The 24,009-nt window shown below is 52.9% G+C and overlaps 13 protein-coding genes across 13 annotated transcripts; 6 read left to right on the top strand and 7 right to left on the bottom strand.

Annotated features, from left to right (window-relative positions):
* Window positions 1-131: 131 nt before the first annotated feature.
* RHO25_008690 (uncharacterized protein) lies at window positions 132-1,916 on the bottom strand (the record flags this gene model as incomplete). Its single annotated transcript, XM_023604497.2, has 1 exon — window positions 132-1,916. The coding sequence occupies one exon, from the start codon at window positions 1,914-1,916 to the stop codon at window positions 132-134; it is 1,785 nt and encodes a 594-aa protein (XP_023460359.1).
* A 396-nt stretch (window positions 1,917-2,312) lies between these two features.
* RHO25_008689 (uncharacterized protein) lies at window positions 2,313-3,203 on the top strand (the record flags this gene model as incomplete). The annotated part of the gene is made up of 1 exon (XM_023604496.2): window positions 2,313-3,203. One exon carries the CDS (start codon window positions 2,313-2,315, stop codon window positions 3,201-3,203), a length of 891 nt encoding a protein of 296 aa, XP_023460358.1.
* Window positions 3,204-3,623: 420 nt separating this feature from the next.
* RHO25_008688 (uncharacterized protein) lies at window positions 3,624-5,614 on the top strand (the record flags this gene model as incomplete). Its single annotated transcript, XM_023604495.2, has 2 exons — window positions 3,624-4,002; window positions 4,050-5,614. The coding sequence occupies 2 exons, from the start codon at window positions 3,624-3,626 to the stop codon at window positions 5,612-5,614; spliced, it is 1,944 nt and encodes a 647-aa protein (XP_023460604.1).
* Window positions 5,615-5,845: 231 nt separating this feature from the next.
* RHO25_008687 (uncharacterized protein) lies at window positions 5,846-7,098 on the top strand (the record flags this gene model as incomplete). Its single annotated transcript, XM_023604494.2, has 2 exons — window positions 5,846-5,908; window positions 5,959-7,098. 2 exons carry the CDS (start codon window positions 5,846-5,848, stop codon window positions 7,096-7,098), a joined length of 1,203 nt encoding a protein of 400 aa, XP_023460605.1.
* A 212-nt stretch (window positions 7,099-7,310) lies between these two features.
* Window positions 7,311-9,212, bottom strand: RHO25_008686 (uncharacterized protein; the record flags this gene model as incomplete). The annotated part of the gene is made up of 1 exon (XM_023604493.2): window positions 7,311-9,212. One exon carries the CDS (start codon window positions 9,210-9,212, stop codon window positions 7,311-7,313), a length of 1,902 nt encoding a protein of 633 aa, XP_023460833.1.
* Window positions 9,213-10,113: 901 nt separating this feature from the next.
* Window positions 10,114-11,046, bottom strand: RHO25_008685 (uncharacterized protein; the record flags this gene model as incomplete). Its single annotated transcript, XM_023604492.2, has 1 exon — window positions 10,114-11,046. One exon carries the CDS (start codon window positions 11,044-11,046, stop codon window positions 10,114-10,116), a length of 933 nt encoding a protein of 310 aa, XP_023460834.2.
* Window positions 11,047-11,556: 510 nt separating this feature from the next.
* HIS3 (imidazoleglycerol-phosphate dehydratase) lies at window positions 11,557-14,217 on the top strand (the record flags this gene model as incomplete). Its single annotated transcript, XM_023604491.2, has 1 exon — window positions 11,557-14,217. One exon carries the CDS (start codon window positions 11,557-11,559, stop codon window positions 14,215-14,217), a length of 2,661 nt encoding a protein of 886 aa, XP_023460831.1.
* A 682-nt stretch (window positions 14,218-14,899) lies between these two features.
* RHO25_008683 (uncharacterized protein) lies at window positions 14,900-15,981 on the top strand (the record flags this gene model as incomplete). Its single annotated transcript, XM_023604490.2, has 2 exons — window positions 14,900-15,352; window positions 15,415-15,981. The coding sequence occupies 2 exons, from the start codon at window positions 14,900-14,902 to the stop codon at window positions 15,979-15,981; spliced, it is 1,020 nt and encodes a 339-aa protein (XP_023460832.1).
* A 518-nt stretch (window positions 15,982-16,499) lies between these two features.
* RHO25_008682 (mitochondrial 54S ribosomal protein mL58) lies at window positions 16,500-17,159 on the bottom strand (the record flags this gene model as incomplete). Its single annotated transcript, XM_023604489.2, has 1 exon — window positions 16,500-17,159. The coding sequence occupies one exon, from the start codon at window positions 17,157-17,159 to the stop codon at window positions 16,500-16,502; it is 660 nt and encodes a 219-aa protein (XP_023460837.1).
* Window positions 17,160-17,855: 696 nt separating this feature from the next.
* RHO25_008681 (uncharacterized protein) lies at window positions 17,856-18,166 on the bottom strand (the record flags this gene model as incomplete). Its single annotated transcript, XM_023604488.2, has 2 exons — window positions 17,856-18,044; window positions 18,095-18,166. 2 exons carry the CDS (start codon window positions 18,164-18,166, stop codon window positions 17,856-17,858), a joined length of 261 nt encoding a protein of 86 aa, XP_023460838.1.
* A 766-nt stretch (window positions 18,167-18,932) lies between these two features.
* On the bottom strand, window positions 18,933-19,582 carry RHO25_008680 (uncharacterized protein; the record flags this gene model as incomplete). The annotated part of the gene is made up of 2 exons (XM_023604487.2): window positions 18,933-19,505; window positions 19,565-19,582. The coding sequence occupies 2 exons, from the start codon at window positions 19,580-19,582 to the stop codon at window positions 18,933-18,935; spliced, it is 591 nt and encodes a 196-aa protein (XP_023460835.1).
* A 600-nt stretch (window positions 19,583-20,182) lies between these two features.
* On the top strand, window positions 20,183-22,058 carry RHO25_008679 (uncharacterized protein; the record flags this gene model as incomplete). Its single annotated transcript, XM_023604486.2, has 2 exons — window positions 20,183-20,825; window positions 20,884-22,058. The coding sequence occupies 2 exons, from the start codon at window positions 20,183-20,185 to the stop codon at window positions 22,056-22,058; spliced, it is 1,818 nt and encodes a 605-aa protein (XP_023460836.1).
* A 180-nt stretch (window positions 22,059-22,238) lies between these two features.
* RHO25_008678 (uncharacterized protein) lies at window positions 22,239-23,276 on the bottom strand (the record flags this gene model as incomplete). Its single annotated transcript, XM_023604485.2, has 1 exon — window positions 22,239-23,276. One exon carries the CDS (start codon window positions 23,274-23,276, stop codon window positions 22,239-22,241), a length of 1,038 nt encoding a protein of 345 aa, XP_023460810.1.
* Window positions 23,277-24,009: the final 733 nt, after the last annotated feature.

The raw sequence follows: 24,009 nt of genomic DNA, 5'->3' as shown, positions 1-24,009 counted from the left end.
GTTTGTCATTTGTTAGCTACAGTGGAAGAAGCTCAGGTAAATCGGGGTATCTCTGGTGAATCAAAAACATGCTTGGATGGACGTGACTGGTGGCACCCCCTCTGTCTTACGATCTGTGGCGGCATCGGGTCTCATTGTGCAGCCGATTGCAGCTCATTTCGCAGCTGGACTGCAATCTCATCGACAGCCTTTCGTTTCGCTTCCGGGGTCTCGGCGTGGACTTCAGCAGGACGTTTGGGCATAGGTGTAGGCGCTGCCCAGGACGGTCGCTGCAACACCACCGCACCTGACTGTGGGTCACTCACACTAGCATTTCTATCGTCATGCCGGAGTGCATTGGAGAGAGCCGGAGATAGCAGAGACGTGGTCGGTGGTAGCAAAGTGGCCAGCGCGGCAGTCGCAGCAGTCCTAGACCACCCTGTTGTGGTAGTATTGCCTCGTGCGGTAGGAATAGGAGGCGACCTATCTGAGCCCGTAACTGGCAACGCTACTGGCGTCGAAAGAGTGGTCGTATGTACAAAGTTGCCAGGTCGATTGGGATCTGGTATTCGAGCTAATGAGTACCCGAACGCGCTGCGTTGTTGAGCTACAGCGTGCGCCGTGGTCTGGTCTGGCGTTTCCTGAAAGGGCGTGACTGCTTGCTGCGGCGTAGGCTGTGTTTGCAGCAAAGGCTGTCCTGGTGCATGCGCTTGGTCTTGCGGACGGCCTGCAACTGCTGTAGGTGTCGAGACGGGGACATCCCATTGTTTTGCAACCTCGCAGCCCGGGAATGGAATGACAATGTCAGTGCCCTCAGTGATCGGCGATGATCGCGACTCTGCAGGCCGCGGTTTATCGAGGAAGGGGATAATAATGTCAATCGCTTGTGGAAGCTGCTTGCATACTTCGATCAGCGCTTTGGAGAGCTGGCTAGCAGGAGTTGTGTCAACCGAGCTTAGGTACTCTTTGCGCTGCTTCTCCAGGTCGGACTCTTCCGGTATCTCCTGGCGCAGCTCTACGTTCTTATTCAAGGCGCGCCAGTGCTGAGCGACGTTGCAAATGTCTTGTTTGCGTACGCAATCTACCTGTGGCGTACGATGTGCATAGTTCTCTTTCAGCCACTTCAGCACGGCGGCATAGCTGTAGCGCTCTTCCACTTTGAGCTTGCAGAAGAACATGATAGCCTGGCTCCTCTTGTACTCGTCTAGAATACGAATGTTGTGTTCGTGTCGATAGCCAGCACTTTTCGTTCTTGGGGTGCGAGTAATGTAAGCCCATTCGGGAATACATTTGCATTCCAGAAACCCTATACCGCATGGCTCGGGCATGCCCTCAACGTGCTTGCTGTAGAACTGGAGTCGGATCCTCAATTTGCATTGATGAGGGTCCGTCAGCATGTCGTCCTTCTTCTTCCGCCGTCGTTGGACAGCATTGCCTTCCGCGCCACGGTCTCTGCGCTCCACACGCCTTTGATTGCGGCAATGCCAAATCTCCATAACCACTCCATTTGCTCTTTTGACTGGAGCTGTGTCGCGCTGCCAGATGTTCGACATGTGCGGCCAGTAGTCCGAGATCTGCTGAGAGTTCAAGAGTACATCTTTCTCCAGGTGAAATAGCTTCTCTCTGATCTCTTCGACATCATCTGGGAACGGTCGATAGGGCAGGGGCTTATTGGAGTACTGGATTATGGAGCCGACTACAGGTGGGAAATCGAGCAGCTTGCGATTCGTATTATTCACACCCAGGGGCGGTACTTTTGGCGCAGGCTGCGGTGGGGCCTCGTTTTGGTCATCTTGTTGGTTGGCAGGCGCGGCATTGAACGAGTTCATGCCTTCTTGGATGCTGTGCGGAGTGTGCGGGAATCCATTGGACGGACTCGGCGCGTCGATGGGCGGGAAACCTCCGAGGCCGATGCGGTACGAGGCGTCGGGCGCCATCGAGGACTGCTCGTCCGCGACATGTTCGCAGCGCGTATCGAAGAAGCATTAGGTGTAGCCACGCGCGTCGAACGTCCACAGAGCTGCCAGTGGGGTGTGAGTCAATATTTCAACAGCAGCATGTCAATAATTGACGCTTGGCTGTCCGCCACCAATTACCACGAGAACAACTCTTGATCAGACCAGAAAGGGAGCACGGAGCGTGCCTGCTGACGCTATGGCTGGCAGAGGAAGCGGAAGGACTGGCAGCAGGGCTTAACGGTCTTAAGGCGGATTTTGTATCACAACTGAGCAGGGCATTTGTAAACGAGCTGGAGGGATGATATTTACAAAAAGCCCAATGCCGCGCTCACTGACCTGCACGTAAGCACGTCTCGTCTCGTATCAACTGCAGCCATGCCACCACATTCCGTCCTCGTTCTTGGCCTCGGCGAGCTAGGCGAGGAGGTCGTCAAATCCCTCGCTACTCATCCTGAGCGCAACAACATCAAGATCGCGGTGCTGCTCAGGTCCAGGAAGCCACAGCATGAGACACGGCTGCAGCAATGGAACGTTGAACCTGTGCTTGGCAATGTGACCGAAGACACGCAGGATGCACTCACAGACACCTTCCGTTCCTATCATACAGTCATCTGCTGCACAGGCATGTACTCGCCGCCGTCAACGCAGATCAAGATCGCGAAAGCAGTCCTCAGCGCCGGAGTCAAGCGCTACTTTCCATGGCAATTCGGCATCGACTACGACGTGATCGGCCGAGGTAGCGGACAGGATCTTTTCGACAGCCAGCTTGATGTGCGAGATCTTCTCCGAGGACAATCCCAAGCACAATGGGTCATCGTGTCAACGGGCATGTTCATACCATTCTTGTTTGAGCCAAGTTTCGGGTTGGTCAATGCTGAGAGGTCCGTCGTGACCGCCATTGGAAGCTGGGAGAACGAGATCACGGTGACCAATCCTGAAGATATCGGGAAGGTGACAGCGGATATCGCAATGCGACATCCGGATGTGTCTGGCGTAATTCATGTTTCCGGTGACACGATTTCCATGCAACGTTTGGCAGAGGTTGTCGAGCAAAGCACAGGGAAAGCAGTGGTTCGGAAGCTGAAGACAATGGAAGAATTGGAGCAAGAGCTTGCAGACAGGCCCGACGATGGCATGCGTAAGTATCGGGTTGTGTTCGGCAGAGGCATTGGGGTTAGCTGGCCGAAAGACGAGTCCTTCAATGCAAAGCAGGGAATAGCTACAACCGTGGTCGCGGATTGGGCATTGCAAAACATAAGAACATAAGACCACTTTGAAGCTGCCAAGCGCAGAAGAAACAGCTATACCTTGAAGGTTCTCTTCGGTAATTGCGAAATAAGCGGAAAAGAAACAGGCTGAACCCAAGCCAGTACTTCCTAGCACTTGCATAGTGCAGGTGACAGTTGTGTTGCACAGCATGACTTTCAGGCCTCCGGTCCACAGCTCGGCTTGGCGCTTTCAGCTCGTATTCTTACGAGGCTGTTGCCTCTTGATCGACAACGCACGTTACCCATACAGGCAAAGGTAAAACCATAGATACTACCGGCGACTGCTCGATCTTCAGGTTTTTATGCAACACCCGATGATTTTGTTCGACACATAAAGTTTGCTCTGCGAAGCGGTTAAAACGGAGACCTCCCGTTCCTACCTCCTACCTCGACAAGTGGCGAGGACGAACAAGACAACATGACAGGAACTACAACGGAGAGGACTGGCGCCGTGTTGCCTGCGCCAGATGGCAATGGGCCGGCTGTTCCTAATGACCACAACTATATACAAAAGTATGCGTATGAGCGGGAGAAGCGGTTAGGCAAAGGTGGCATGGCCCAGTACATTGATTCAAGATCAACAGAGCTGAAAAAGTTGCTTGAGGATCCATGGATTGACACTGGCACACCCATTCAGCAAGTCGTTCCAGATGGCGGGCATTGCAAGATATTGATAGTTGGGGCTGGATACGGCGGCATCCTCTTCGCTGTTGAATTAATCAAGAAAGGCTTCACCACAGAAGACATCGTGATTGTCGACCCGGCCGGCGGATTTGGAGGCACCTGGTATTGGAATCGTAAGACACCTCAATTCACCTGCTTCCAATGTGCTAACGGCACTCAGGATATCCGGGCTTAATGTGCGACGTCGAATCATACATCTACATGCCGATACTCGAAGAAATGGGATACATGCCCAAACATAAATATGCCAGTGGCGAGGAGCTCCGTACCTATGCTGAGAGTATAGCCGAGAAGTACAATCTTTCACGCACAGCAATGTTCCAATCGACTGTTCAGAAAGCTGCCTGGGACCAGGAACGCAATCAATGGAAACTGGAAATTACACAAACTCCCAAGGGTGGCTCGGAGTCCAGGATCCGAATCAATTCAGACTTCATCATCCTGGCAAATGGGTTGTTAAACAATGCGAAGATTCCAAATATGGCTGGTGCTAGTGACTTTCGTGGTCAGACGTTCCACACTGCTCGCTGGAACTACGAAGTTACAGGTGGTTCCTCAGCATCGCCAGAAATGGACAAACTCCAGGATAAGAGAGTGGCGATCATTGGAACTGGTGCCACCGCCGTACAAGTCGTGCCTCAGCTCGCAAAGTGGTCCAAGAAGTTGTATGTGTTCCAACGCACACCCTCTGCAGTTGACGTCCGGAACAATCGAGAGACAGACCCCGTGGAATGGAAGACCAAAATTGCAAACACTCCCGGATGGCAACGTGATCGAAACCTAAACTATTGCAGCTTCGTTGGCAACACCAACCCTAAGCCGGAGGTGGATCTCGTGGACGATGGATGGACACATGCTCCATCGTTCAGCGCGTTGATCGGCGGCCCCTCGTACGATGTGAATATGACCAACGTAGGCGAGCATGTGGCAATGCTGAACGCTTTGGATGCCCCGCGAGCTGCCAAGGTCCGAGACCGAGCTGCGCAGGTCGTGCGAGATACGGAGACTGCACAGAAACTCCAAGCGTGGTACCCGACCTGGTGCAAGCGTCCCTGCTTTCACGACGACTACCTGCCTAGCTTCAATCGGGACAATGTAGAACTGGTAGATACAGATGGCCGTGGAGTGAATCGAATCACGCAGAATGGAGTAGAATTCGATGGCAAAGAATACGAAGTGGACATACTAATATGGAGTACTGGCTTCACATCTCCAGGCGCTGGTACTGCTGCCTCTCGTGCTGGAATTGAGTTGTCGGGCCAAGATGGAAGATCTCTTGATGACCTTGCTCAAAGTGGCATGTCCACGCTGCATGGCATAACGAGTAGAGAATTTCCAAATCTCTTCTGGCCCGGCCCACAACAATCAGGCGTCTCCCCCAACCAGATGTTTGTGCTCGAAACCATGAGCGCTCACATTGCATACATCATTTCGGAGGCTAGCAAGCGAACGTCAGGTTCTCCGATTATCCAGCCTACGAAAGAGGCTCAGGAGGCTTGGGCGATGAAATGTCTGGCTGGGGCTGCAACATTTGCTGCCGTGTCTGGCTGTACACCCGGCTACCTGAACAGGGAGGGCCAATCGGACGAAATGTCGATGGAGGAGAAGATGACAGCGGCGAGACTCTCTCCTTGGTGTCGTGGCATTGCAGACTTCAACAACTTGATTGAAGACTGGCGGGCAGAGGGAAAGCTGGAGGGATTGGAAGTGAGCGCACGAGGCTGAACGAGTAGATCACAAGTAATGGGAAACATCACATTGTCGATGCTGCAATCATCTGAAGGGCGTGACCCACATGAGCTATGCATGTTGAACCATTACAGAATAGGAAGGTGGATGACCAGGGTAGGTCGACGGCCGACAGCTTTGACCGAACGGCATAGACCTTCCATCAAGGCCATTACTCTACCAAGTTTTGCTCTTGAGAATCCTAGTCCTTAAATCGCATCACCAAGCATGTCCGACTTCGACATTGCCACAGTTCGAAGCCACTTCCCAGCCTTGAGTGGCAAACAAGTTGTATGCCTTACTATCCAGGTTTTCCAGTATCTGTATTGACCGATTGACAGTACTTTGATAACGCTGGAGGCAGCCAAGTGCTTCAAGAAGTCATCGATTCCGTCGTTCAATACCTGACCAATAACAATGTTCAACTCGGCGCGAGCTATCCCGTCTCGAAAACATCAACTCAGTTGTACGAAGAAGGCAACAAAGCAGTCGCCAAATATATCAACACGACACCAGACTGCGTAGTCCTTGGTCCTTCAACAACGCAGCTCTTCCGGAATCTTTCCCAGTCACTGTACGATTACATAACCTCTGACTCCGAAATCATCGTCTCTCTTCTCGATCACGAAGCAAATATCGCTTCCTGGGTCCAATTGGCCAAAGACAAGAACTGCAAGCTTATCTGGTGGAATGCCGCCGACAAGCAGAACCCTCAACTCGACACTGAAGTTCTTCGAAGCCTGATGACACCAAAAACAAAACTCGTGGCATGCACCCAAACCTCCAACATCCTTGGCACGATTAACGACGTCAAATCCATCGCTTCTGTCGTCCACGAAGTCCCGGGAGCCCTGCTCTGCGTCGATGCCGTAGCCTACGCTCCCCACCGCGCCATCGATGTCACAGACTGGGGCGTAGACTTCTACAGCTTCAGCTGGTACAAGCTGTACGGACCGCATATTGCCTCCCTCTACGCGTCCAAATCTGCTCAGAAGCACCTTCGGACTCTCGGACACTTCTTCAAAGACACTTCCACGCTGGAGAATCTTCTCGGTCTCGCAGCTGCGAACTACGAACTAACTGCGAGTATTCCCGAAGTTTGCAAGTACCTTGAAACAGTCCCTTGGGATCTCACGAGTCAGTACGAGGAGAAGCTGCAGAAGATTCTAATCGACTATTTGTTGTCGAAGCCAGAGGTGTATCGAATCAAAGGAGAGCCAACTGCGGATCGACAGAAGAGGGTACCAGTGATCAGCTTCACAGTAAAGGGGCGACAGAGCAAGGATGTCGTGGATGCGATTGAGGCGAAGAGCGATTTCGGTTGTCGATGGGGTAGCTTCTACTCGAATCGCCTGTGCGAGCAGGTCCTGGGTCTTGATCCTGTTGATGGAGTGGTCAGAGTTTCCTTGCTGCATTACAATACGGAAGAAGAGGTGAAAGGATACGTGAAGGTGCTAGATGAAGTTGTGTTCAAGTTTTAGTACTCTTTTGGGGTATCTCGAAATCAGTTTGCAACGCAAACCATATATTTCCTGGGCCCAAGCATCTGTCCCATTCGAAGTCCGTCTCGGGCGGCCCAGAGCCGCATACTTCACGAAGGTTCGTGCTTTCCTCGTCATTCCACTGCGTGTCATGTCCTCCATCTCTGTGCAACTTGGTAATACTATGTCTGACTGATCACATACTGTGCGCCCTAGTCCTTACCATAGCCCCTGAAACGCTTGTCTTGTTCGAAACGCGACACCTCTTGCTTGGTTGGTCGAGCTTCTGGTCCATTCCCACCTCGAATTGGGCCTTGACCAGGTCGCCGGACAAGCTTGAATCTGTACCTTCCCTTCGATTCGTCCAGCAATTCAGAGCTGACGACATCATATAGGCCATCATAGCGGAAGCCTTTCGAAGGAGCATACTTCGAATTGACTTTGTAAGAGCGGATGAAGCGGACTGGCACTTTCTCGGATACGTTCCTCTGCAGGAGAGACGTGCCGCGCGAGACCTGGCCGGGGATGTCACTGTCTTGGCCGCAATACTCAACAACGTCACCCATATCCTTGTCTTCGTAAATGTGATTTTTGCCGCCGCTCATGAAGCACGAATATGCGGCGACATTGGTTTCACCTGAGATTCCAGATTGACTGTCGCCGTGCGCGCCATCGCGAAGGGCGCAGAGAAGTGTGGGCCACCATTGGCCATTGACCAATTTGCCATTTCCAATATACTTGGACGATACTTGACACGTTTTGTCCACTTGATCTGCTGACCGGTCGTCTTCCGCATGCTTGCCCTTCTGTGATGTAATGATGCCGTGTAGCAAATTGTCATCGAAGTTCTTTGAGCACCATCTGTAATATAGCTCCTTTGCATCGGACTTTACGTCCCATGGCCAATGCCCTGCCATACTGCCAGCGTACCGATCATCGAACAGCTGCGGCAGACCGTCATCGTTATGCAGCATTCGCTTGTTACGAACGAGCTGGGCACCAGCGGGCCCCATCGCGAGGAATGGCGCCTCATGCAGCATGTCTCGAAGCTCGTTCATTTCCTTTAAGTTGTTTACATTTGGGCCGGACCTCTTAAGCTTCGATATCTGGTCTTTGATACGCTGGAGGAGTGTGTCTGCATTGCTCGTTCCTGTGCCTCGTTTGGTCGAGGCGCTGAGCTTGGCGTACCATTCCGGCGGTCGAAGGTCAGCCTCTGAGGAAGTGGCCGGTGGCGAAATGGGAGAGGTTAGGGAAGTCATCTCCGCGCGTGGTCGCTTCTTAATGTGTATGCCTTGGAAGTCTCGTCCACCTGAGATGTGTGAATCTGGTGCAGATGCAGTGCGCTTGTTGTTGTTGTTCGAGATAGTTGGTCCGTCGTCTGCGACCTGCTTCGACCCTAGGGGCCGAGCAGCTGCGGAGTCAGTTCGCACGTTTGTAAATGCTCTCGTGTTTGCCTGTAAAACATCTTCTGCGGCTTGTACGCTGGTTCGACTAGCAGTGGCCGAGGCGTCACGCAAGATGCTCCTGTCGCTAGCGAGGCCTGGCCTCCGGCTGTTGGTGTCAATCGCAGTAGAGCTTGCTGGACGACGCTGTTTCCTCGCATTCCAGCCAGCAAGAGCATCCGCTTCCCGAACTTCGATGAAAGCTTCATTGGAGCGTTCAGAAGCTAGCGATTTTCTTGACGACTGTTCCTCTAACGGTATCGTTTGCCAATCACCTGGTTGTTCCTTTTCAGTCGTTGAGACTTGCTTCGCACGCTGTTTTGCAATCAGCTGTGCTTGCTTGCCAAGAGCCAGCTTCCTAGCTTCGTCGCGTTGGGTCTGTGTGCGCGGCGCGATACGGTCGTCAGCGCGTAAGGATACGCTGTCTGATGAGGCTGCTGGTGCCGCTTGTTTATTCCTTGCCGGACCAATCTCATCCTGAGTCAGTTGCGGGTCTCCGGAATCCACAGGCTCTAGGTGCTCGGCATCGATTGCATTGTGCCTTTCTGCAGCTCCATTAGGCTCGGTAAGCGGCTCCCGGTTCAGCCACTCGTCAATCTTCGCCCATACGGGTTGCAGCTCAGCTATCTCCTTACTCGGTTGAGTGTCTGTCTTCGACGCTTCGTTGCCCATGTTTTTGTATGTCAGATTTTGATGTTTCGGGCAGATAGGTGTCTGGGTAACGAAGTGCGCAATGGGCTCGCGCTGTGGCACGACTTGTTTGGCTTGGCGCTAACGAAGTACCTTGATCAACACGTTAGCCTCGTGCCTTCTGCGCCTAACAACGGCCGAGCAGCATGCAACGCGCTCACGCCACACGGCAACGGTCGTCGCAGTCGCATGTGCGCGTGGTGCACTCTGGCGCCGTTGAACGCCATGAGACACTCGTTCACCTGGAGGCGGCATGATACGTACTCTGTGCTTCGACGAGATGGTCGCATCCGTGAGGAGGAAATAGATGTTTCCAACTAGATGCGTTGTTGCGAGGTGCCTTTTGCTGGCAGGGCGTTTTGCTGAGCGCGACTAGAAGACTCCGAGGATAAACGACTTAGACTGGCCTGAGTAAGTGCGTAACATGTTGGGGCGTACTTTGGACGAATGGATGTTGTCAGAAGTGATCAAAGTCTCGATCTAATAGCAAAGCCCGCGGTGACCTGCGCTTTCCATTTGCAGCACAAACGGCAGGAGCTCCTACACCTCACTTTCCAAAATGTAGCCTGAAACAGCGAGCAAGGAGTCCGGTTCCAGTACTACCTTCGAATTCATTCACTCCATCGATATGCCAGAGGGAGACAAAGGTCGCTCAAGAATGGTTGTATTCAGTGAAGTTGGGATCTGAACGCGTTTATATAATCCAAGCCAAGAGTGCTAAGCCGTAAGCAGATAGGCGCATATTTGGCCCCACACTGTATTACGATGATTGGCTGAAAGTGCCAGCATGATCCTGAGACAATTCAAGAGGAGAAGGTGTTGGGTTTTGACAGGCAAGAGCGGCAGTGAGGCCATCGAATGAAAATGGAATGAGCAGTGAAGCTCACTTGGTTTTCACTTCACTCACCACGTCCCACACGAACTTTGCAACCGCGACCTGACCTTCTTTCCGTGTAGTGGCTTCAGTGTGCAGCGCGCCAATGATGTCGGTCCTCAGTGTTCGCAGATCAGCCCTGCGTGCAATCCGCTCAAGCTTGTCGGCCTCGCTAGGAGGCACAACTTCATCGCGTGTCGCCGGCATGATGAGGATAGTCGGAGGACTATCTACACGAGCAATCGCCTGCAAAGCAGCTTGGCTGTCCCAGTGATTCCAAAGAAACGGCCAGAGATATCGATAGGGTAGCCACTTCTGCGGATACAGCGCTAATAGCATACTCTTGATACCTGTGAAGGGCGTTTCGAGGATCAAGCCACTGATATTAGGCCTAGGCCCAGCTTTATTGGCGGAGACATAGGAAGCAGCGACAGTGGTTGCCACGCCTGCGCCGATGCTCTGGCCCCAGAAGAAGATCTGCGTCTCAGTGCTTGCAGTGGTTTGCGTGGTCTCAATCCACTTCAGCATTGCCTTAGAATCCTCTTCGATGCCCTTCTGGGATGCACGACCGCCCGAAGTCCAGTAGCCGCGGTAAGATAGAGCAACAAGCACGAATTCCACGTCTGAAGTTTGCCCATCGGCGACAGCTTGAGCTTCAATGGCTTTGAGAGTGTTACTTAGCAATGGCAGTCTTGGAGGCGTGCTGCTACCATTGCCCTGAAAGTAGCATATCACGACCTTCCTTTTCGTGCTTTGTTTGCTCGCAGAGCTGATTTTCCCAATGCATAGCGCAATCCTCGTGCCATCTGTCGATGTAATATGTAGATGTTCCCATTCCACAGGCTTGCACACAGCAGCATAATCTTCAACCTTCTCCTTCCGCGCATATGGTGGCATATAGGGCATGTAAATGATCTTGTCCTGGAACAGCACAGTCATCATGCACTTGTACGTCCATAGTCCTAAAAGCAAGGAGATGAAGACAACAGGAGGCACGAAGATTGATGGAAGTCCACTCCAGAATGCACGCCTGGATGGTTGGGTGTCATTTGCAGCCCGGATAGCCGTTCGCAGGTGTACGATGGATGGTCTCAACGTCGCAAGGCATGTGAAGGCATATTTCGAGGAATACCGTCCCGTCGGGTTCGAGAGTCTGCTTGGTAGGCGTCGCACGCCGCTCCGGGAGTGGAGCGCGAACATTGATCCATTGCGATTGCAAGGAGGCAGTCACCGCAGTATTGCCATGATTCGAGTTGGTGGAGGTGTGCGGTGCAGAATGGGACAGATGATCGTCCCAGATCTGAGACCAGAAAGCATGGACCATTTGCAGGTGGTCCCTGCAGAAAGTGATGATGACCTCGGTGGGGCAGACTATTTTGTTCGACTCACATCCGATGCAATATTCTGTCCTGCTCCTGCACCCACCAAAGCGAGCCATTGGGACACGAAATTATGGCTGCTGAGCGATCACCACCGTTTCTGGCTGCAATCGACTTGGAGTCTTACGAGGGAGTCGAGCAGATCCAGGATTCCAAGGAATTGGCCTACACTGGAGGGCTGGTCACTACTGTCACCACCTCGAACCTTGAAAAGGCATTCACCTTGCTCAAGGACGCTGTTGGTCGTTTCCCGGTATACCTTGTGGTGTTCGGTCTCGAGACACAACAAGACGTCGTCGACCTCCTAGACGCTGGCGCAGCGAAAGTTTTCGTTCGAAGCCAACAAGCCGCTGAGCTTAAGAATGTCAAAGGATTGGATCTGAGCAGAGTAGTATACTGTCCTACGGCATCGGTAGGTGAAGATACGCAAGCTGTAGACGGGACATCCTTTGGCCTATTACTGCAAAATGTGGGCAGCGTCGAGAATGTCAGCAACATATTGAAGGAGCTGGGCAAGAATCGACCGCCGGTCTACGTTTCGAAGCAGCACATCACAGAACAGGAAGCGATAGAGCTTGGCCGCCAAGATGCTGTCCCGATAATACCAGCATCGCAATTGAGCATCGATGCTGAAACCTCCCCTGACAGCATTCACGTGGCCTCTCTCTTGCTGGCACAGGTGAAGAGCGATCGCCCGGACGGCTTATTCACAACGCTTGTTACGGATGAGCGAGGCGTGGCTCTTGGTCTGGTTTACAGCAATGAGGAGAGCGTGGCTGAGAGCTTGCGATCAGGAAGAGGCGTATACCACAGTCGAAAGCGGGGGCTCTGGAGGAAAGGCGATACAAGCGGCGATTGGCAAGAGCTGGTGCGCATAGATGCAGACTGCGATCAGGATACACTTTGCTTCGTTGTACGCCAACAAGGACACGGCTTCTGCCACCTGCAGACCGCAACGTGCTTTGGGCAGTATCGCGGCTTGTCCAAGTTGCAAAAGACATTGCAAAGCAGGAAACGCTCGGCGCCGGAAGGCTCGTACACAGCGAGATTGTTCAACGATTCGAAGATGCTCAATGCAAAGATTATGGAAGAAGCTTCCGAGCTCACGGAGGCTCAGTCTAAGGAAGAGATCGCATTCGAGGCGGCGGACGTACTATACTTCACTTTGACCAAGGCCGTGGCCGCTGGAGTAAGTCTGGAAGATATCGAGCGGAACCTGGATGCGAAGAGTGTAAAGGTCAAGAGGAGAAAGGGAGACGCAAAGGGACCATATGCGGAGAAGTTCGGTGTAACGACCAATGGCGCTACGCCTGCCAATGGCAAGGCCACACAGGAAGAGATCAAAGAGGCAGAATCACAGCCGAAGAGCAAGGACGACCCGGCCGGATTGGACAACGAAGGCAAGATCCGAATGAACAGATTGGTGACATCGCAGTCCAATCCTGAAGCAGTACAAGAGGCACTCAAGCGGCCGTCGCAGAGATCTACAGAGAAGATTATGGGCATTGTCAATCCGATCATCAAGGACATTCGAGCCAGAGGGGATGCAGCTCTGCTCGAATACACTCACAAGTTTGAGAAGGCCACCTCGTTGACTACACCTGTTCTGAAAGCGCCGTTCCCACAGGAGCTCATGCAACTACCAACTGAGACCATCGAAGCGATCGATATCTCATACGAGAACATCCGCAAATTCCATGCCGCGCAAAAGGAAACCAAACCGCTCGAGGTCGAGACAATGCCGGGGGTCGTCTGCTCACGTTTCGTGCGGCCTATTGAGAACGTGGGACTTTACGTTCCTGGAGGTACCGCAGTCTTGCCCTCAACCGCACTGATGCTTGGTGTGCCTGCGCAGGTCGCTGGTTGCAAGCGTATCGTGTTGGCCTCTCCACCTCGTGCAGACGGCAAGCTCACGCCTGAAGTCGTGTACGCTGCACACAAGGTTGGCGCCGAGAGTATCGTCCTGGCAGGTGGTGCTCAAGCCGTGGCAGCCATGGCCTACGGAACAGAGAATGTCACCAAAGTCGACAAGATTCTAGGACCGGGCAATCAATTCGTCACTGCTGCTAAGATGATTGTTAGCAACGACACCAGTGCCAATGTCAGCATCGATATGCCTGCCGGACCCTCAGAAGTGTTGGTCATCGCTGATAAGACCGCCAACCCAGCCTTCGTCGCGAGCGATTTGTTGTCGCAAGCAGAGCATGGTGTTGATTCACAGGTGGTGTGTATTGCGGTCGGGTTAGACGAATCCGAAGTGCAAGCAATCGAGGACGAACTGCACAGGCAAGCTATGGCCCTTCCTCGTGTCGATATGGTTCGTGGCGCCATCAGCCACTCGGTCACTCTTGTCGTGGAAGATATTGAGGAAGCGATGGCGTTGAGCAACCAGTATGCTCCAGAGCACTTGATTCTGCAAGTGCAGGACCCCTTGGCTGTTCGTGAGATGGTGCAGAATGCCGGATCCGTCTTCTGTGGTGCCTGGACTCCTGAGTCCGTCGGCGACTACTCGGCAGGCGTCAATCACTCGCTGCCCACTTATGGATATGCCAAGCAGTACTCCGGAGTGAACCTGGCGAGCTATGTGAAGCACATTACATCGTCAAATTTGACTTCTGAAGGCCTCCGTAACGTTGGCAAGGCGGTGATGCAACTTGCGAAGGTCGAAGAGCTTGAGGCGCATCGCCGCGCAGTCGAAATCCGCTTAGAGTATTTGGACAAGCATGCAGCGTGAGCCCTATCTGATAAAATATTCCTTCAGCTTTTACGGTCCTAGTCGCAAGGCTGTCGCGGGCCACTCGGAAGAGTGGATTATGTTTGAGCACAATGTTCTTCCGGATACTCTGGCTCCGTAGCGCCAAGGCTTTTAACGATGGACAGTTCGAGTCGTACGACCCGACATCAGCTAACATTACGAGCCGGGGATATATGCCGCATACCATCCTCTTGAGATTATGATAGATGATACAAGAAATTTGATGATGATATAGAGTACTGTACAAAAATCGTTAGCCACGGCTGCCATGAAAGGACTCGCGACTTCAGTTTCAGCTCGACGTTGCCGATCACCTTAGCCAAGCTATTGAGACCCTTCTACACTATACCGCCCAGATTACCGAACCGGTCGAAGGCCTTCCTACCCCTCTTCCTATCGTAAGCTCAATGCTAGTACTAGTCTTGCTACACCCACGCGGTGATCGGTCACGATCCAGCCCGACATTGCATCCTTGGGCTGAAGAGCTCAAGCAGACGGCGTACCCGTGATCGACGCCCGGCTATTGTAGTGTTTCTGTTCATGAGGAGGCAAGGTACAAGAGGGCACATCCACCTCTCTTTCTTTCCTACTCACCCCAATCTTACCTTCATTACTCCTCGATTATCAAGCTGCTTTAGATCGATCTCTTGATTGACCCACTATGGCAGACATTAAGAATTGGTCCTCTCTTGGTCAACTTGACGAAGAATGGAACGAAACCGTCAAAGCTGCGGGCGGTAGCCCAGATTTGGGCGCCTTTCCCAATATACAGGCGATGCGAGACTTCCTCGAGAACGCAAAGAAAGCTATGGCTCAAGCCATGGCTCCACCCGTTTTCACTGATGTGAAAGAACAAGACCACCAAGTCAAGATGCGGGACGGACACGAGATCACCGTGAGAACATATCATCCTCAAAACGTGCCAGCGCCAGGGCCTTTGGGCGTGATGTATCATGGCGGTGGGTGGTGCATTGGTGATTTGACAGGCGAGGACCTGTTGTGCAAGCTCATGGCGAGCAAATTGGGCATGACGGTGGTGAACATCGATTACAGGCTTGGGCCAGAGTGGAAGTTTCCCACTGCGCACAATGATTGCTGGGATGCTACCAAATGGGTGAGTGGTATCAGGGAGGGTCGAGCAGCTCACAGTGCCACTGCTGACTCCAGGGATATTAGGCTGCAGCAAACGCAACGGCATTAGGAGCGGATCCTTCCAAAGGCTTCACAATCGGCGGCACATCCGCTGGCGGCAACATTACAGCCACGATGTCTCATCTCGCCCGCGACGAGAATCTCTCGCCGCCCGTTACAGGCTGCCACCTCATGATCCCAGCCGTCTGTGACAACTCTGCCTACCCGGAACAATTCAAGAAAGACCTTTTGTCTCGAGACCAGTTACGCAATGCCCCAATTCTCAGCCACGGAGCGATGGAACTTTTCCTCAACAACTATATCGAGCCCAAAGACCGAAGTGATCCTCTCTTCAGCCCTTTGGTCTGGAAGACAGGCCACAAGGGCCTTCCACCGCAGTACTTCCAGATCTGTGGCGCAGATCCTCTGCGTGATGAGGCACTGGTTTACGAGAGGCTTTTGAGGGAAGATGAGGGCACGGAGACTAAGGTCGATATGTATCCTGGACAGCCGCACGGATATTGGAGCATTTTCCCAACAATGAAAGCCAGCAAAAGGTTTGTTGAAGATTCTGTCAAAGGCGTGCAGTGGTTATTGGAGCAGAAGAATTGAGTTACAGGAATTACCAGCTTGAGACTCGAATTAGATGTAGGTGCTGCAGTGTATAGAAGTTCGTCTCTCACTCAAGTAGTTGCAGCTGGCTGCTTGTATGGTAAGTGAGGGTCGATAGGTCAGCGCTCTTCCGATGCTGTGAGGCGAAGCGTGGAAATCACGAGCTCTGCGATTGTCTTCCTGATGTTGTTTTGATATCGTACATGTCGTGCATGTGTGTACATCGCATGCCTATGACTCGTGGCGGACCAACTGCACGCACTCCTGGCTTCGACCACGTGCGATAGGTAGGGCCGCGCTCGGTCGTGGGCCCTACTGTATCCTCTGCTAGGAGGTATGCCGCTTGTACAGCAGGGAAAAGCTGCCCCGGAACAGGCTCGAGCTGGTCTCCCAAATAGCTCATCGCTCGCCAATGGCAGTGCGACACGGCACAAACAGTCTGTGAGCTGTCGCGGGGCGTGCTTTTGAATGCGTTTTCTGACTGAGGTCTGTATCCATTTCCCTCATTATTCCGGCGCTCACGCCTCCTGCCCCCAAAGCTTCTTCCTCTCGACCCTGGCCTCTCGTGCTTCCTTCTTCCGTCGGCCCCATCTCGCTCTGGCGGCATCGGCTTCCGCGTCCTTCTCTTTTGCTACTTCCGGTGCGGTAACGCACAAACTGACAAAGAACTGCGAGCAATTGAACTTTTCCGCCAATCTTAATCGTGACCAGTGTTTGGGATCCTCCATCCGTAACCTCCGGATTTCATCAATATCGTCTTGTGTGAGATGGTATTTCTTCTCGTATATAGGCCGTATAGGCTTCAAGTCTGCGGCTTTCGATTGTGATGCCGCTCGTTGTGCTGCTATTGCGGCAAGGACTGATGTGGACTTTTGGGGTGCATCTGCTGCCGCTGCAGCAGCAGCTTCGATGTGTAGCTTCCTCCGTGGATCAGACTCAGGCAAAAACTTCGGTGGTGTGTGATATACATTCGGCGCGCTCGGCGGAGGGTTGTAGATGATGTGTTCGGTCTTCTCTGTCGTCGAGGGCGCGAATGAAGGATCCTGCTTCACGCGGAGCATCTTTCTCGTCCGTCGGTACGATGCAGTGTTGCGGCGGCATGTTTTGCACACATATTGCGCGGCATCTGATGATATGAGAGATGGGCGGAGGGAGTGTGAGAGCAGCGAGGATGGCATTGTGCTGGTCGTGTGATGCTGCTACAGCATTCTTCTGCTACACGTGCATTGGTATCGAAAGGAGCAAGTCACCTCCGCGGCGAAGCCGACAAGCGCCAAGACCCTCACTCCATACCAACTTTACCAAGTCCACTGGCTTCGTGCATGTCTGCTTGTCCTATGCATCCATGTCCAGCGATAACTCATTCGTGTTCGTCACACATTTGATGGCGACGGTTGGCATCTCGATGGATACGCGAGAGGCACTATGCAATAAGACAGCGAGACTGACATGGGAAGGCCGGCGACCCTGCCTGTCGACTGGAGACTTGCGAAACACCGAGCGAAGTGCAATTAGATGCTTTACCAGACTGAAAAGCATTGTATTGAAGAAGATGATGCATCGAGTTTAAGTATAAGAGTCTAGTGTACTAGAGCCTATCTCTGAAAAAATACTAGCGATTCTACTTTCTCTACACCGATACAATGACCACTATTGGACTGACACTGTATAATAGAAAGCCGTTAACGGATCCATCTCTAACTCTGCTGCAAACTAGAATGCTCTGAACAATGGCCTGTTCAGGCTGCAGCGATTATGGCTACCAGAGCTCTTTTGGCGAACGCAGTCCCTCGTCCCAGCCAGCTATTCTACGTCAGCAGAATGGAATTTTCCAAGGAGCAAGCTTGACAAACCATTTCAAGCCTCGATGAAGCTCAATTGGTTGGCTCCTTGTACCAAGGCTGTTTCCTAAGCAGTTCCATCCGCTGGTGCTCCGCTTTCATCGCCGGCGAGATTGGCTTCATGGGGCTCGGCGGCTTTGCCGGGTTTATCTTCTTGATGAATTTGAGCGCCAGAGAAGCAATGCCACGCGCTTCCAGTGTCGACATACTGTCAACAGATCCCTAATGACACGTGTTAGCATGTCCAACAGCAGGCCTGGAAGTGAGCTAACCTGTGGCATTGGAGCTGCAAAGCTGAAGGTCAACAACGCGATGATAGTCGCGAGAAATGCTGTGAAACGCATGTTGATTATGCTTGTCGCCGGGACTTGAAAGAAGTGAATGGAATTAGCTGGAATGTGCTGAGGAACCTGCCTGCTTGGGGAACTTGAACACTCTGCGTCCTCCCGATTTATGTGTACTCGAACGGCCTGGACTCCGACATCATCAGCATTTTCGGTCCCGACTTTGAGATGAGGGCTGACAGTACAGATGACATAGATTAGTAACCGAATGTGCCGAGATGTGTCTCTTTCACTCGACCTCTGATGAGTAGCATTGGTTCGTTGTACCGAAAATAAATACGCCGAGCCGTAACTTCTGCTTTGAAGGCGCACCGTCTTCTTTGGGAACATGTCGCGTGCCTTCGAAACATACCGCCTACTTTCAAGCTTCGGACCCGATCATTGCTTCCCAGTAAAGCCGAACGCGCCGAGACTTTCCTTCACTTTTACAAGTTCTGAATTGCTCCGACTCGCTACCAATGCCCATTGTTGTTCAATTCTTCATGGGCTTGTGCAACTACTGCATCTACCGGGTTCCACCTCTGCATCCGACGGAATAGAGCCAAAAGCCGCGACGTGAGTAAGCTGGCTGCCCTGGTGTGGACCCGGGGCCCGAAGACAATTCCGTGTATCTTTCAACGTGCATGGCCGCCTCTGCACCTAAAAGATCGAATTTCTCGCAGTAGCCGCGATGCGGCCTGGCGCTCAAGCATTTGGTCAATGTCTACGGCCATCATGTCTGCCCACTCAAAGCTCCAGCACCGAGGCATCCATTCGATGCCAGACTTCAGTAGCGAATCAAATTTAGTGTCATAATCTGCTCGCGCGTGCCCTCAACAGCGTAGTGAAGTAGTTCGAAAGCGGCAACGAACTCTGCCCATGGTCTGAATTTCATCTGCATCGCGAGCCGCTGACCGGCGACCACAGTGGGACACGCAGAACCATACTTGATATCCTCCGGGCTACAGTCCCATGCTGGTAGCTTGCCTTCGCGAACGAGTTTACACCACTGGATGATGTTGCTCGGATCTTCGTTATCATACGTGTTGTAGTCGATTGAGCGGTCGTTGAGCTTGCCATCAACACAAGCGCGGCCGACATAGCGCGTGGCCATTTCAATCCATTCATATAGCAATCTTGGACTGCAACCCATGAGCCAGAGCTGGAAGAAGTTTTCTTCGAAGTACATCTGAGCCGCTTCGTTGCGGACTTGATGACAGACTTGCAGCAAGGCAGGCACTTGTAGTCCTGTCGCTGGTTCGAGCTGGATGTAATCGTTACAGTCGGAGATAATGAGCACTTGTTCGTATATCACGTTGCGTAACTCAGCCGAGAGCTCGAATAACATGCATCGCGGTGGCTGCTGATTCAGTTAGCCAACAAGTTTCAGACTCGGTGGCAATGCTCGACCTTCCTCACCGGTCCTGGCGACGCCATGGTATTCCCTGTGTACAAAGACGTTGTGATGCTCTTGGTTGTGTAGCGTGTGCTGATGTTCACGGGCGAGAACTGCTGTGGTTTTGGCTAGGCAGCACGACACGTACAGTCATGGGGAAGGTGCTTTCCCGACTTCGCGTCTCGATACACAGTTGCGCCTGCACCTGCATGATGCTTTGGCCTCGCCACGCAATACTTCACCGAAGCATGCAATATTGGCAATTGCATACTGGACGGCAAGGATTCGATGCTGGCATCGGCAAACGCCATTCCAGACAATTCGCTGCATCAATTGCTCGAACAAGTCGTCCCAAACAAAAATATGCGAATGCCAAGGGTGAACGAGGTTTGTGATCTCAAGGCCTTCGAACGCGTGAATTACGACTTTCCACAGATAATCGTGCTCTTCACCACCACGCTTAAGAATATGCCGAGATGTCGCCAAGAGATCCGAAGTGAAGAACGCCACGGCCCGAGAGCTGCTCCACCTCAATTCAGAGCTGAGCTCGTACGACTGCGTGCAATGCCACACGGCACTGATAACAGTATATAGCTTTCCCGCAGACTTCCATCTTTGGTGCAGCTCCAGAAATCATAAAAATGTCAAACAAGTCCAGTGATCCGCCCTTTGGAGCTGCCAAGATCTCACCCTACGGCATCAGAACCTCGCCGTACTATTCATCAGTCACCCACAGCAACGGGCCTTGCACAATCGTCACATTGGCAGGCCAAATCGGTGCAAGACCAGATGGAACCGTACCCAGTGATCCTGTGGAACAGTACAAGCTCGCCATAAGCAACCTCGGGCGATGTCTCGAAGCAGCTGGAGCTCGCGTACAAGATATTCTGAAGCTCAACTACTATATTGTCAACTATGACTCCAAGAGCCCACGCCATCGACCAATCTTGATGGAGTTCCTGGGAGATCATCGGCCCGCTTCGACGTTGATTCCCGTCGAGCAGCTCGCCGTGCCGGAATTTCTGTTCGAGATTGAGGCGACGGCTGCCATTCCTCAACATGCAACGGAGCGCGTTGATGTTGTTGTAGTAGGTGCTGGTTTGAGTGGACTTCAGGCCGCAGTCGATCTGCACAAAGCTGGGAAAGCAGTCAAAGTCTTGGAAGCTCGTGATCGCGTGGGTGGAAAGACATGGTCGCGGTCTGCACAGGGCAGTGTCTGTGATGTAGGCGCCGCGTGGATCAATGATACGAATCAATCGAAGATGTATGCTCTGGCTCGAAAATGTAGGTTGAACCCATTCCATCTGCTGATTGCATCTGTACCACTGCTAACAGTATGTAGATGGATTGGAATTGATAACCCAAAATACCGATGGCAGCATTATCTGCGACGAAGGCATTGGAAATCACAAATCGCATCCTTACGGCCAATTGCTCGCCAGTGCAACAGACAAAGCTCACATTGAAGATGTCATTCGCGTGCGGGATATCTTCGAAGCGACGTGCCAGCAGATCGACATCTCAAGTCCAGTTGCATCGGGCCAAAAGCTGCGTAAAGACCTCGATGATATAACGTTTGAACAATGGCTGCAAACCCTCAATCCCAGCGAACATGCCATAAATGCTCTCCGAGTCGGTACACGCGCCATGCTAGGAGTGGAGCCTTCTGAGCTGAGCGCCTTGTACTTCCTTGACTACTGCAAATCCGGCGGAGGATACATGCAAATGCGCTCCGACCAGAAGAATGGGGGCCAATATTTGCGGATTTATTCCGGGACACAATCGTTCAGCAAATCTCTCGCCACAGAACTTCCAGAAGACGCACTCATCCTGATGTCGCCCGTTCGTCGCATCGAGCAGATCCAAGGAGCAGGCGTGCGAGTCACTTCTGCCAGAGGAGTTTTCGAGGCTTCGAGAGTGATCGTCTCCGTCCCGACACCTTTGTACCAGGAGATCACGTTCAGCCCGCCTCTGCCGGTTGAAAAGCTCGAATTGTCCAGATCTTCAAGACTCGGGGATTACTGTAAATCGATCGTGTTCTACCGGTCTCCCTGGTGGCGCAAGCACGGTCTCACAGGAATGTCCCAATCCGCAAAAGGCCCTTGCGTTGTAACGCGAGATAGCAGCGTTGATGCCGACAAGCACTACAGTCTCACGTGCTTCATCGTTGGTCAGCCGGCTCGCGACTGGATGGCCTTGTCGGACGAAGCGCGCGAGGAAGCGGTGCTGGAACACATTCATAAACTTTTCGGGAAGTTCGCTCATGTGGAAGAGCCGATTCATATTGAAGAGCAGATTTGGCGGAACGAGCAGTGGTCCCAAGGTTGTCCTTGTCCGGTCCTGGGCCCTGGCGGATTGACCAAGTTTGAGAAAGTGCTGAGGGAGCCGGCGGGCAAGTTGCATTTTGTGGGGACAGAGACGGCTTACGAGTGGAAAGGTTATATGGAGGGAGCCGTCAGATCGGGTGAGCGAGGCGCGGCTGAGGTCCTCCGAAGTTTGGACGAGGCGAAGTTGTAGGTGCTTGCCGGCCGGGCACATATGTAGGTTCTCTCCTCTCTGTTCGAAATGCAAGTGTTTCGCCGCTCGATTTATGTTGCTCTCTGTGCCCTGACTGCGGATGTTCAATTTTGTACTGTTCTCCGTCTGAACACGGAGCAGCTACCGAAAGCTGTAAAAATGCAGGGCGTAATCTGTCGCTCAGTCCATGTACACCTCGTTCTTCAGATTTCTCAAATTCTGTAAGAAGCCATATCCAGATCCACCTTCGCTTGGCGCTTGGCCATATCGAAGGTCGTAACCTCGTGCAGTCGCGGGAACAGTCTTGTTGTTCGTTGCAGTTGTTCTACCCAGCGCCTTCCGCTTGTCATCCACAGTCTTCTGCAAGGACTCGACAAAGTGAAGTCGGGCCTTCTCTTCAGCCGTGCCCTTGAATATCTCGGCAAGCCCTCGCATTTCCTCGACTCGCGCATTAGCCGCATCGAGACCCTCCGCTCCGATTGCCAGCAAGTCGTTGATTTCGTTTCGTAGCTTCTCGGCATACTCTTTGCCCTTCTCTTCGCGTGTTCTGGTATCATCGCTGCTCTCTGGGCCCGAGACTGATATCAAGGACGAGGTCAAAGAGGTTTCTGAAGGCGCCAATGGCCATTGCATAGCTGAACCAAAGGTCTTGACGACGGCATCGAGGCGCTCGCGGACAGTGGTCAACTGACGTAACTTCTCGAGAAATTCGGGTTCTATAGACTTGTCTGGGGCCTCTCCTGCATCCTTTCGTGCTTCTATGTTGCCCGTCTCCTGCTCGTTTGCTCCAAGTGGAGTGATCTGCTCATCTTCTGCCGACTTGCCCGGCACGAAAAGTTCAAGTTCTTTCTTCAATCCAGTCTCGAAGGTATCGGTCAACCCGAGTGTCTCTCCCCGCAACACTTCCACTTCATAAGCCAACCTGCTGCCACTCCGAATGATCTCATCGGTGAGCTGGGTCAAGGTGTTCGACAGACGCGTCGTCTGTGCGTTCCATTGTGCCAGGAGTGTCTGGAGCTGCGAGGAGAGTTCGGGCAACGCGACTGCTCTACCGGCTCGTTGTGCCGTGGAAGACAGCGAGAGGGGCGGGAGTGTGCTATTCAGGTAGTCGACTGGGTCAAAGTCGGGCTGGAGAAAGGGCTGGACGTTGCTATCGGCCACATGCAACGACTTGGGCTCGGTGTTTCCAGCGGGCGACTTGACGGTCGGGATGGCCATGGTTGCCTCGGTCTGCAGTTACGAACACAGCACCGTGACAGCATTGAGCGCGTTCGTGGTAGATGGATTGATCTGCACATGCATGAAGCGGGGCGGGCCGTTGCTGGCGCCACGTTCCTTCCACAACGAGGATCAAGCTTCAGGCAACAACGCGCTCTTTGGATGCGCGCGCGCTGCCTCGTTGCCGCGCTGTGCCTGGCCTGCTGCCACTGCCACCGGTGAGCTGCGGACTGAATATTGACTCCCAGTGGGTGTTGGTGACTGTCGCCTGTTGATAGACGGACCAACTTGCCATTCGACGCCTCTCAACAGGCTCGGAGTGTGCTCCCCTTCACGTTCGCCTTTCACCTTCGAGAACAACAGCGCGGTCGTGTCTTGCTTCACCAGCGTCACGGGAGGCCCGCCTGCTGTGCAACAGCAAACTGACACATGCAGGACCTGCCGCACAGACTAGACCGACCTTCACTTTGATCGCGGCTACAGACAAACTCGATCCTGCCCTTTGATACACAGCCGAAGCCCGCTCGCTCGGTCTTCAAGAACAGCGTTGCCTTCCGCTGAGGCCACGCAGTACCCACGTGTACCAATTTCGAACATTCACAAGCCGCGCGCGCACGCTGGCACCGCTGACTGCTCATCAATCACCACTCGACAGGACCACAGCACACATTTCAGCGCACTGTTCAGCAGAAGACTGCCAGTTTCCATCTACGCATCTCTCGATACACGACGC

Source organism: Cercospora beticola, chromosome 5 (genome assembly GCF_033473495.1).
Source record: "Cercospora beticola chromosome 5, complete sequence".
In the NCBI taxonomy this organism is placed as follows: domain Eukaryota; kingdom Fungi; phylum Ascomycota; class Dothideomycetes; order Mycosphaerellales; family Mycosphaerellaceae; genus Cercospora; species Cercospora beticola.
The sequence above is the reverse complement of the archived record's forward strand: the minus strand, read 5'-3'. Positions and strand labels throughout refer to the sequence as shown.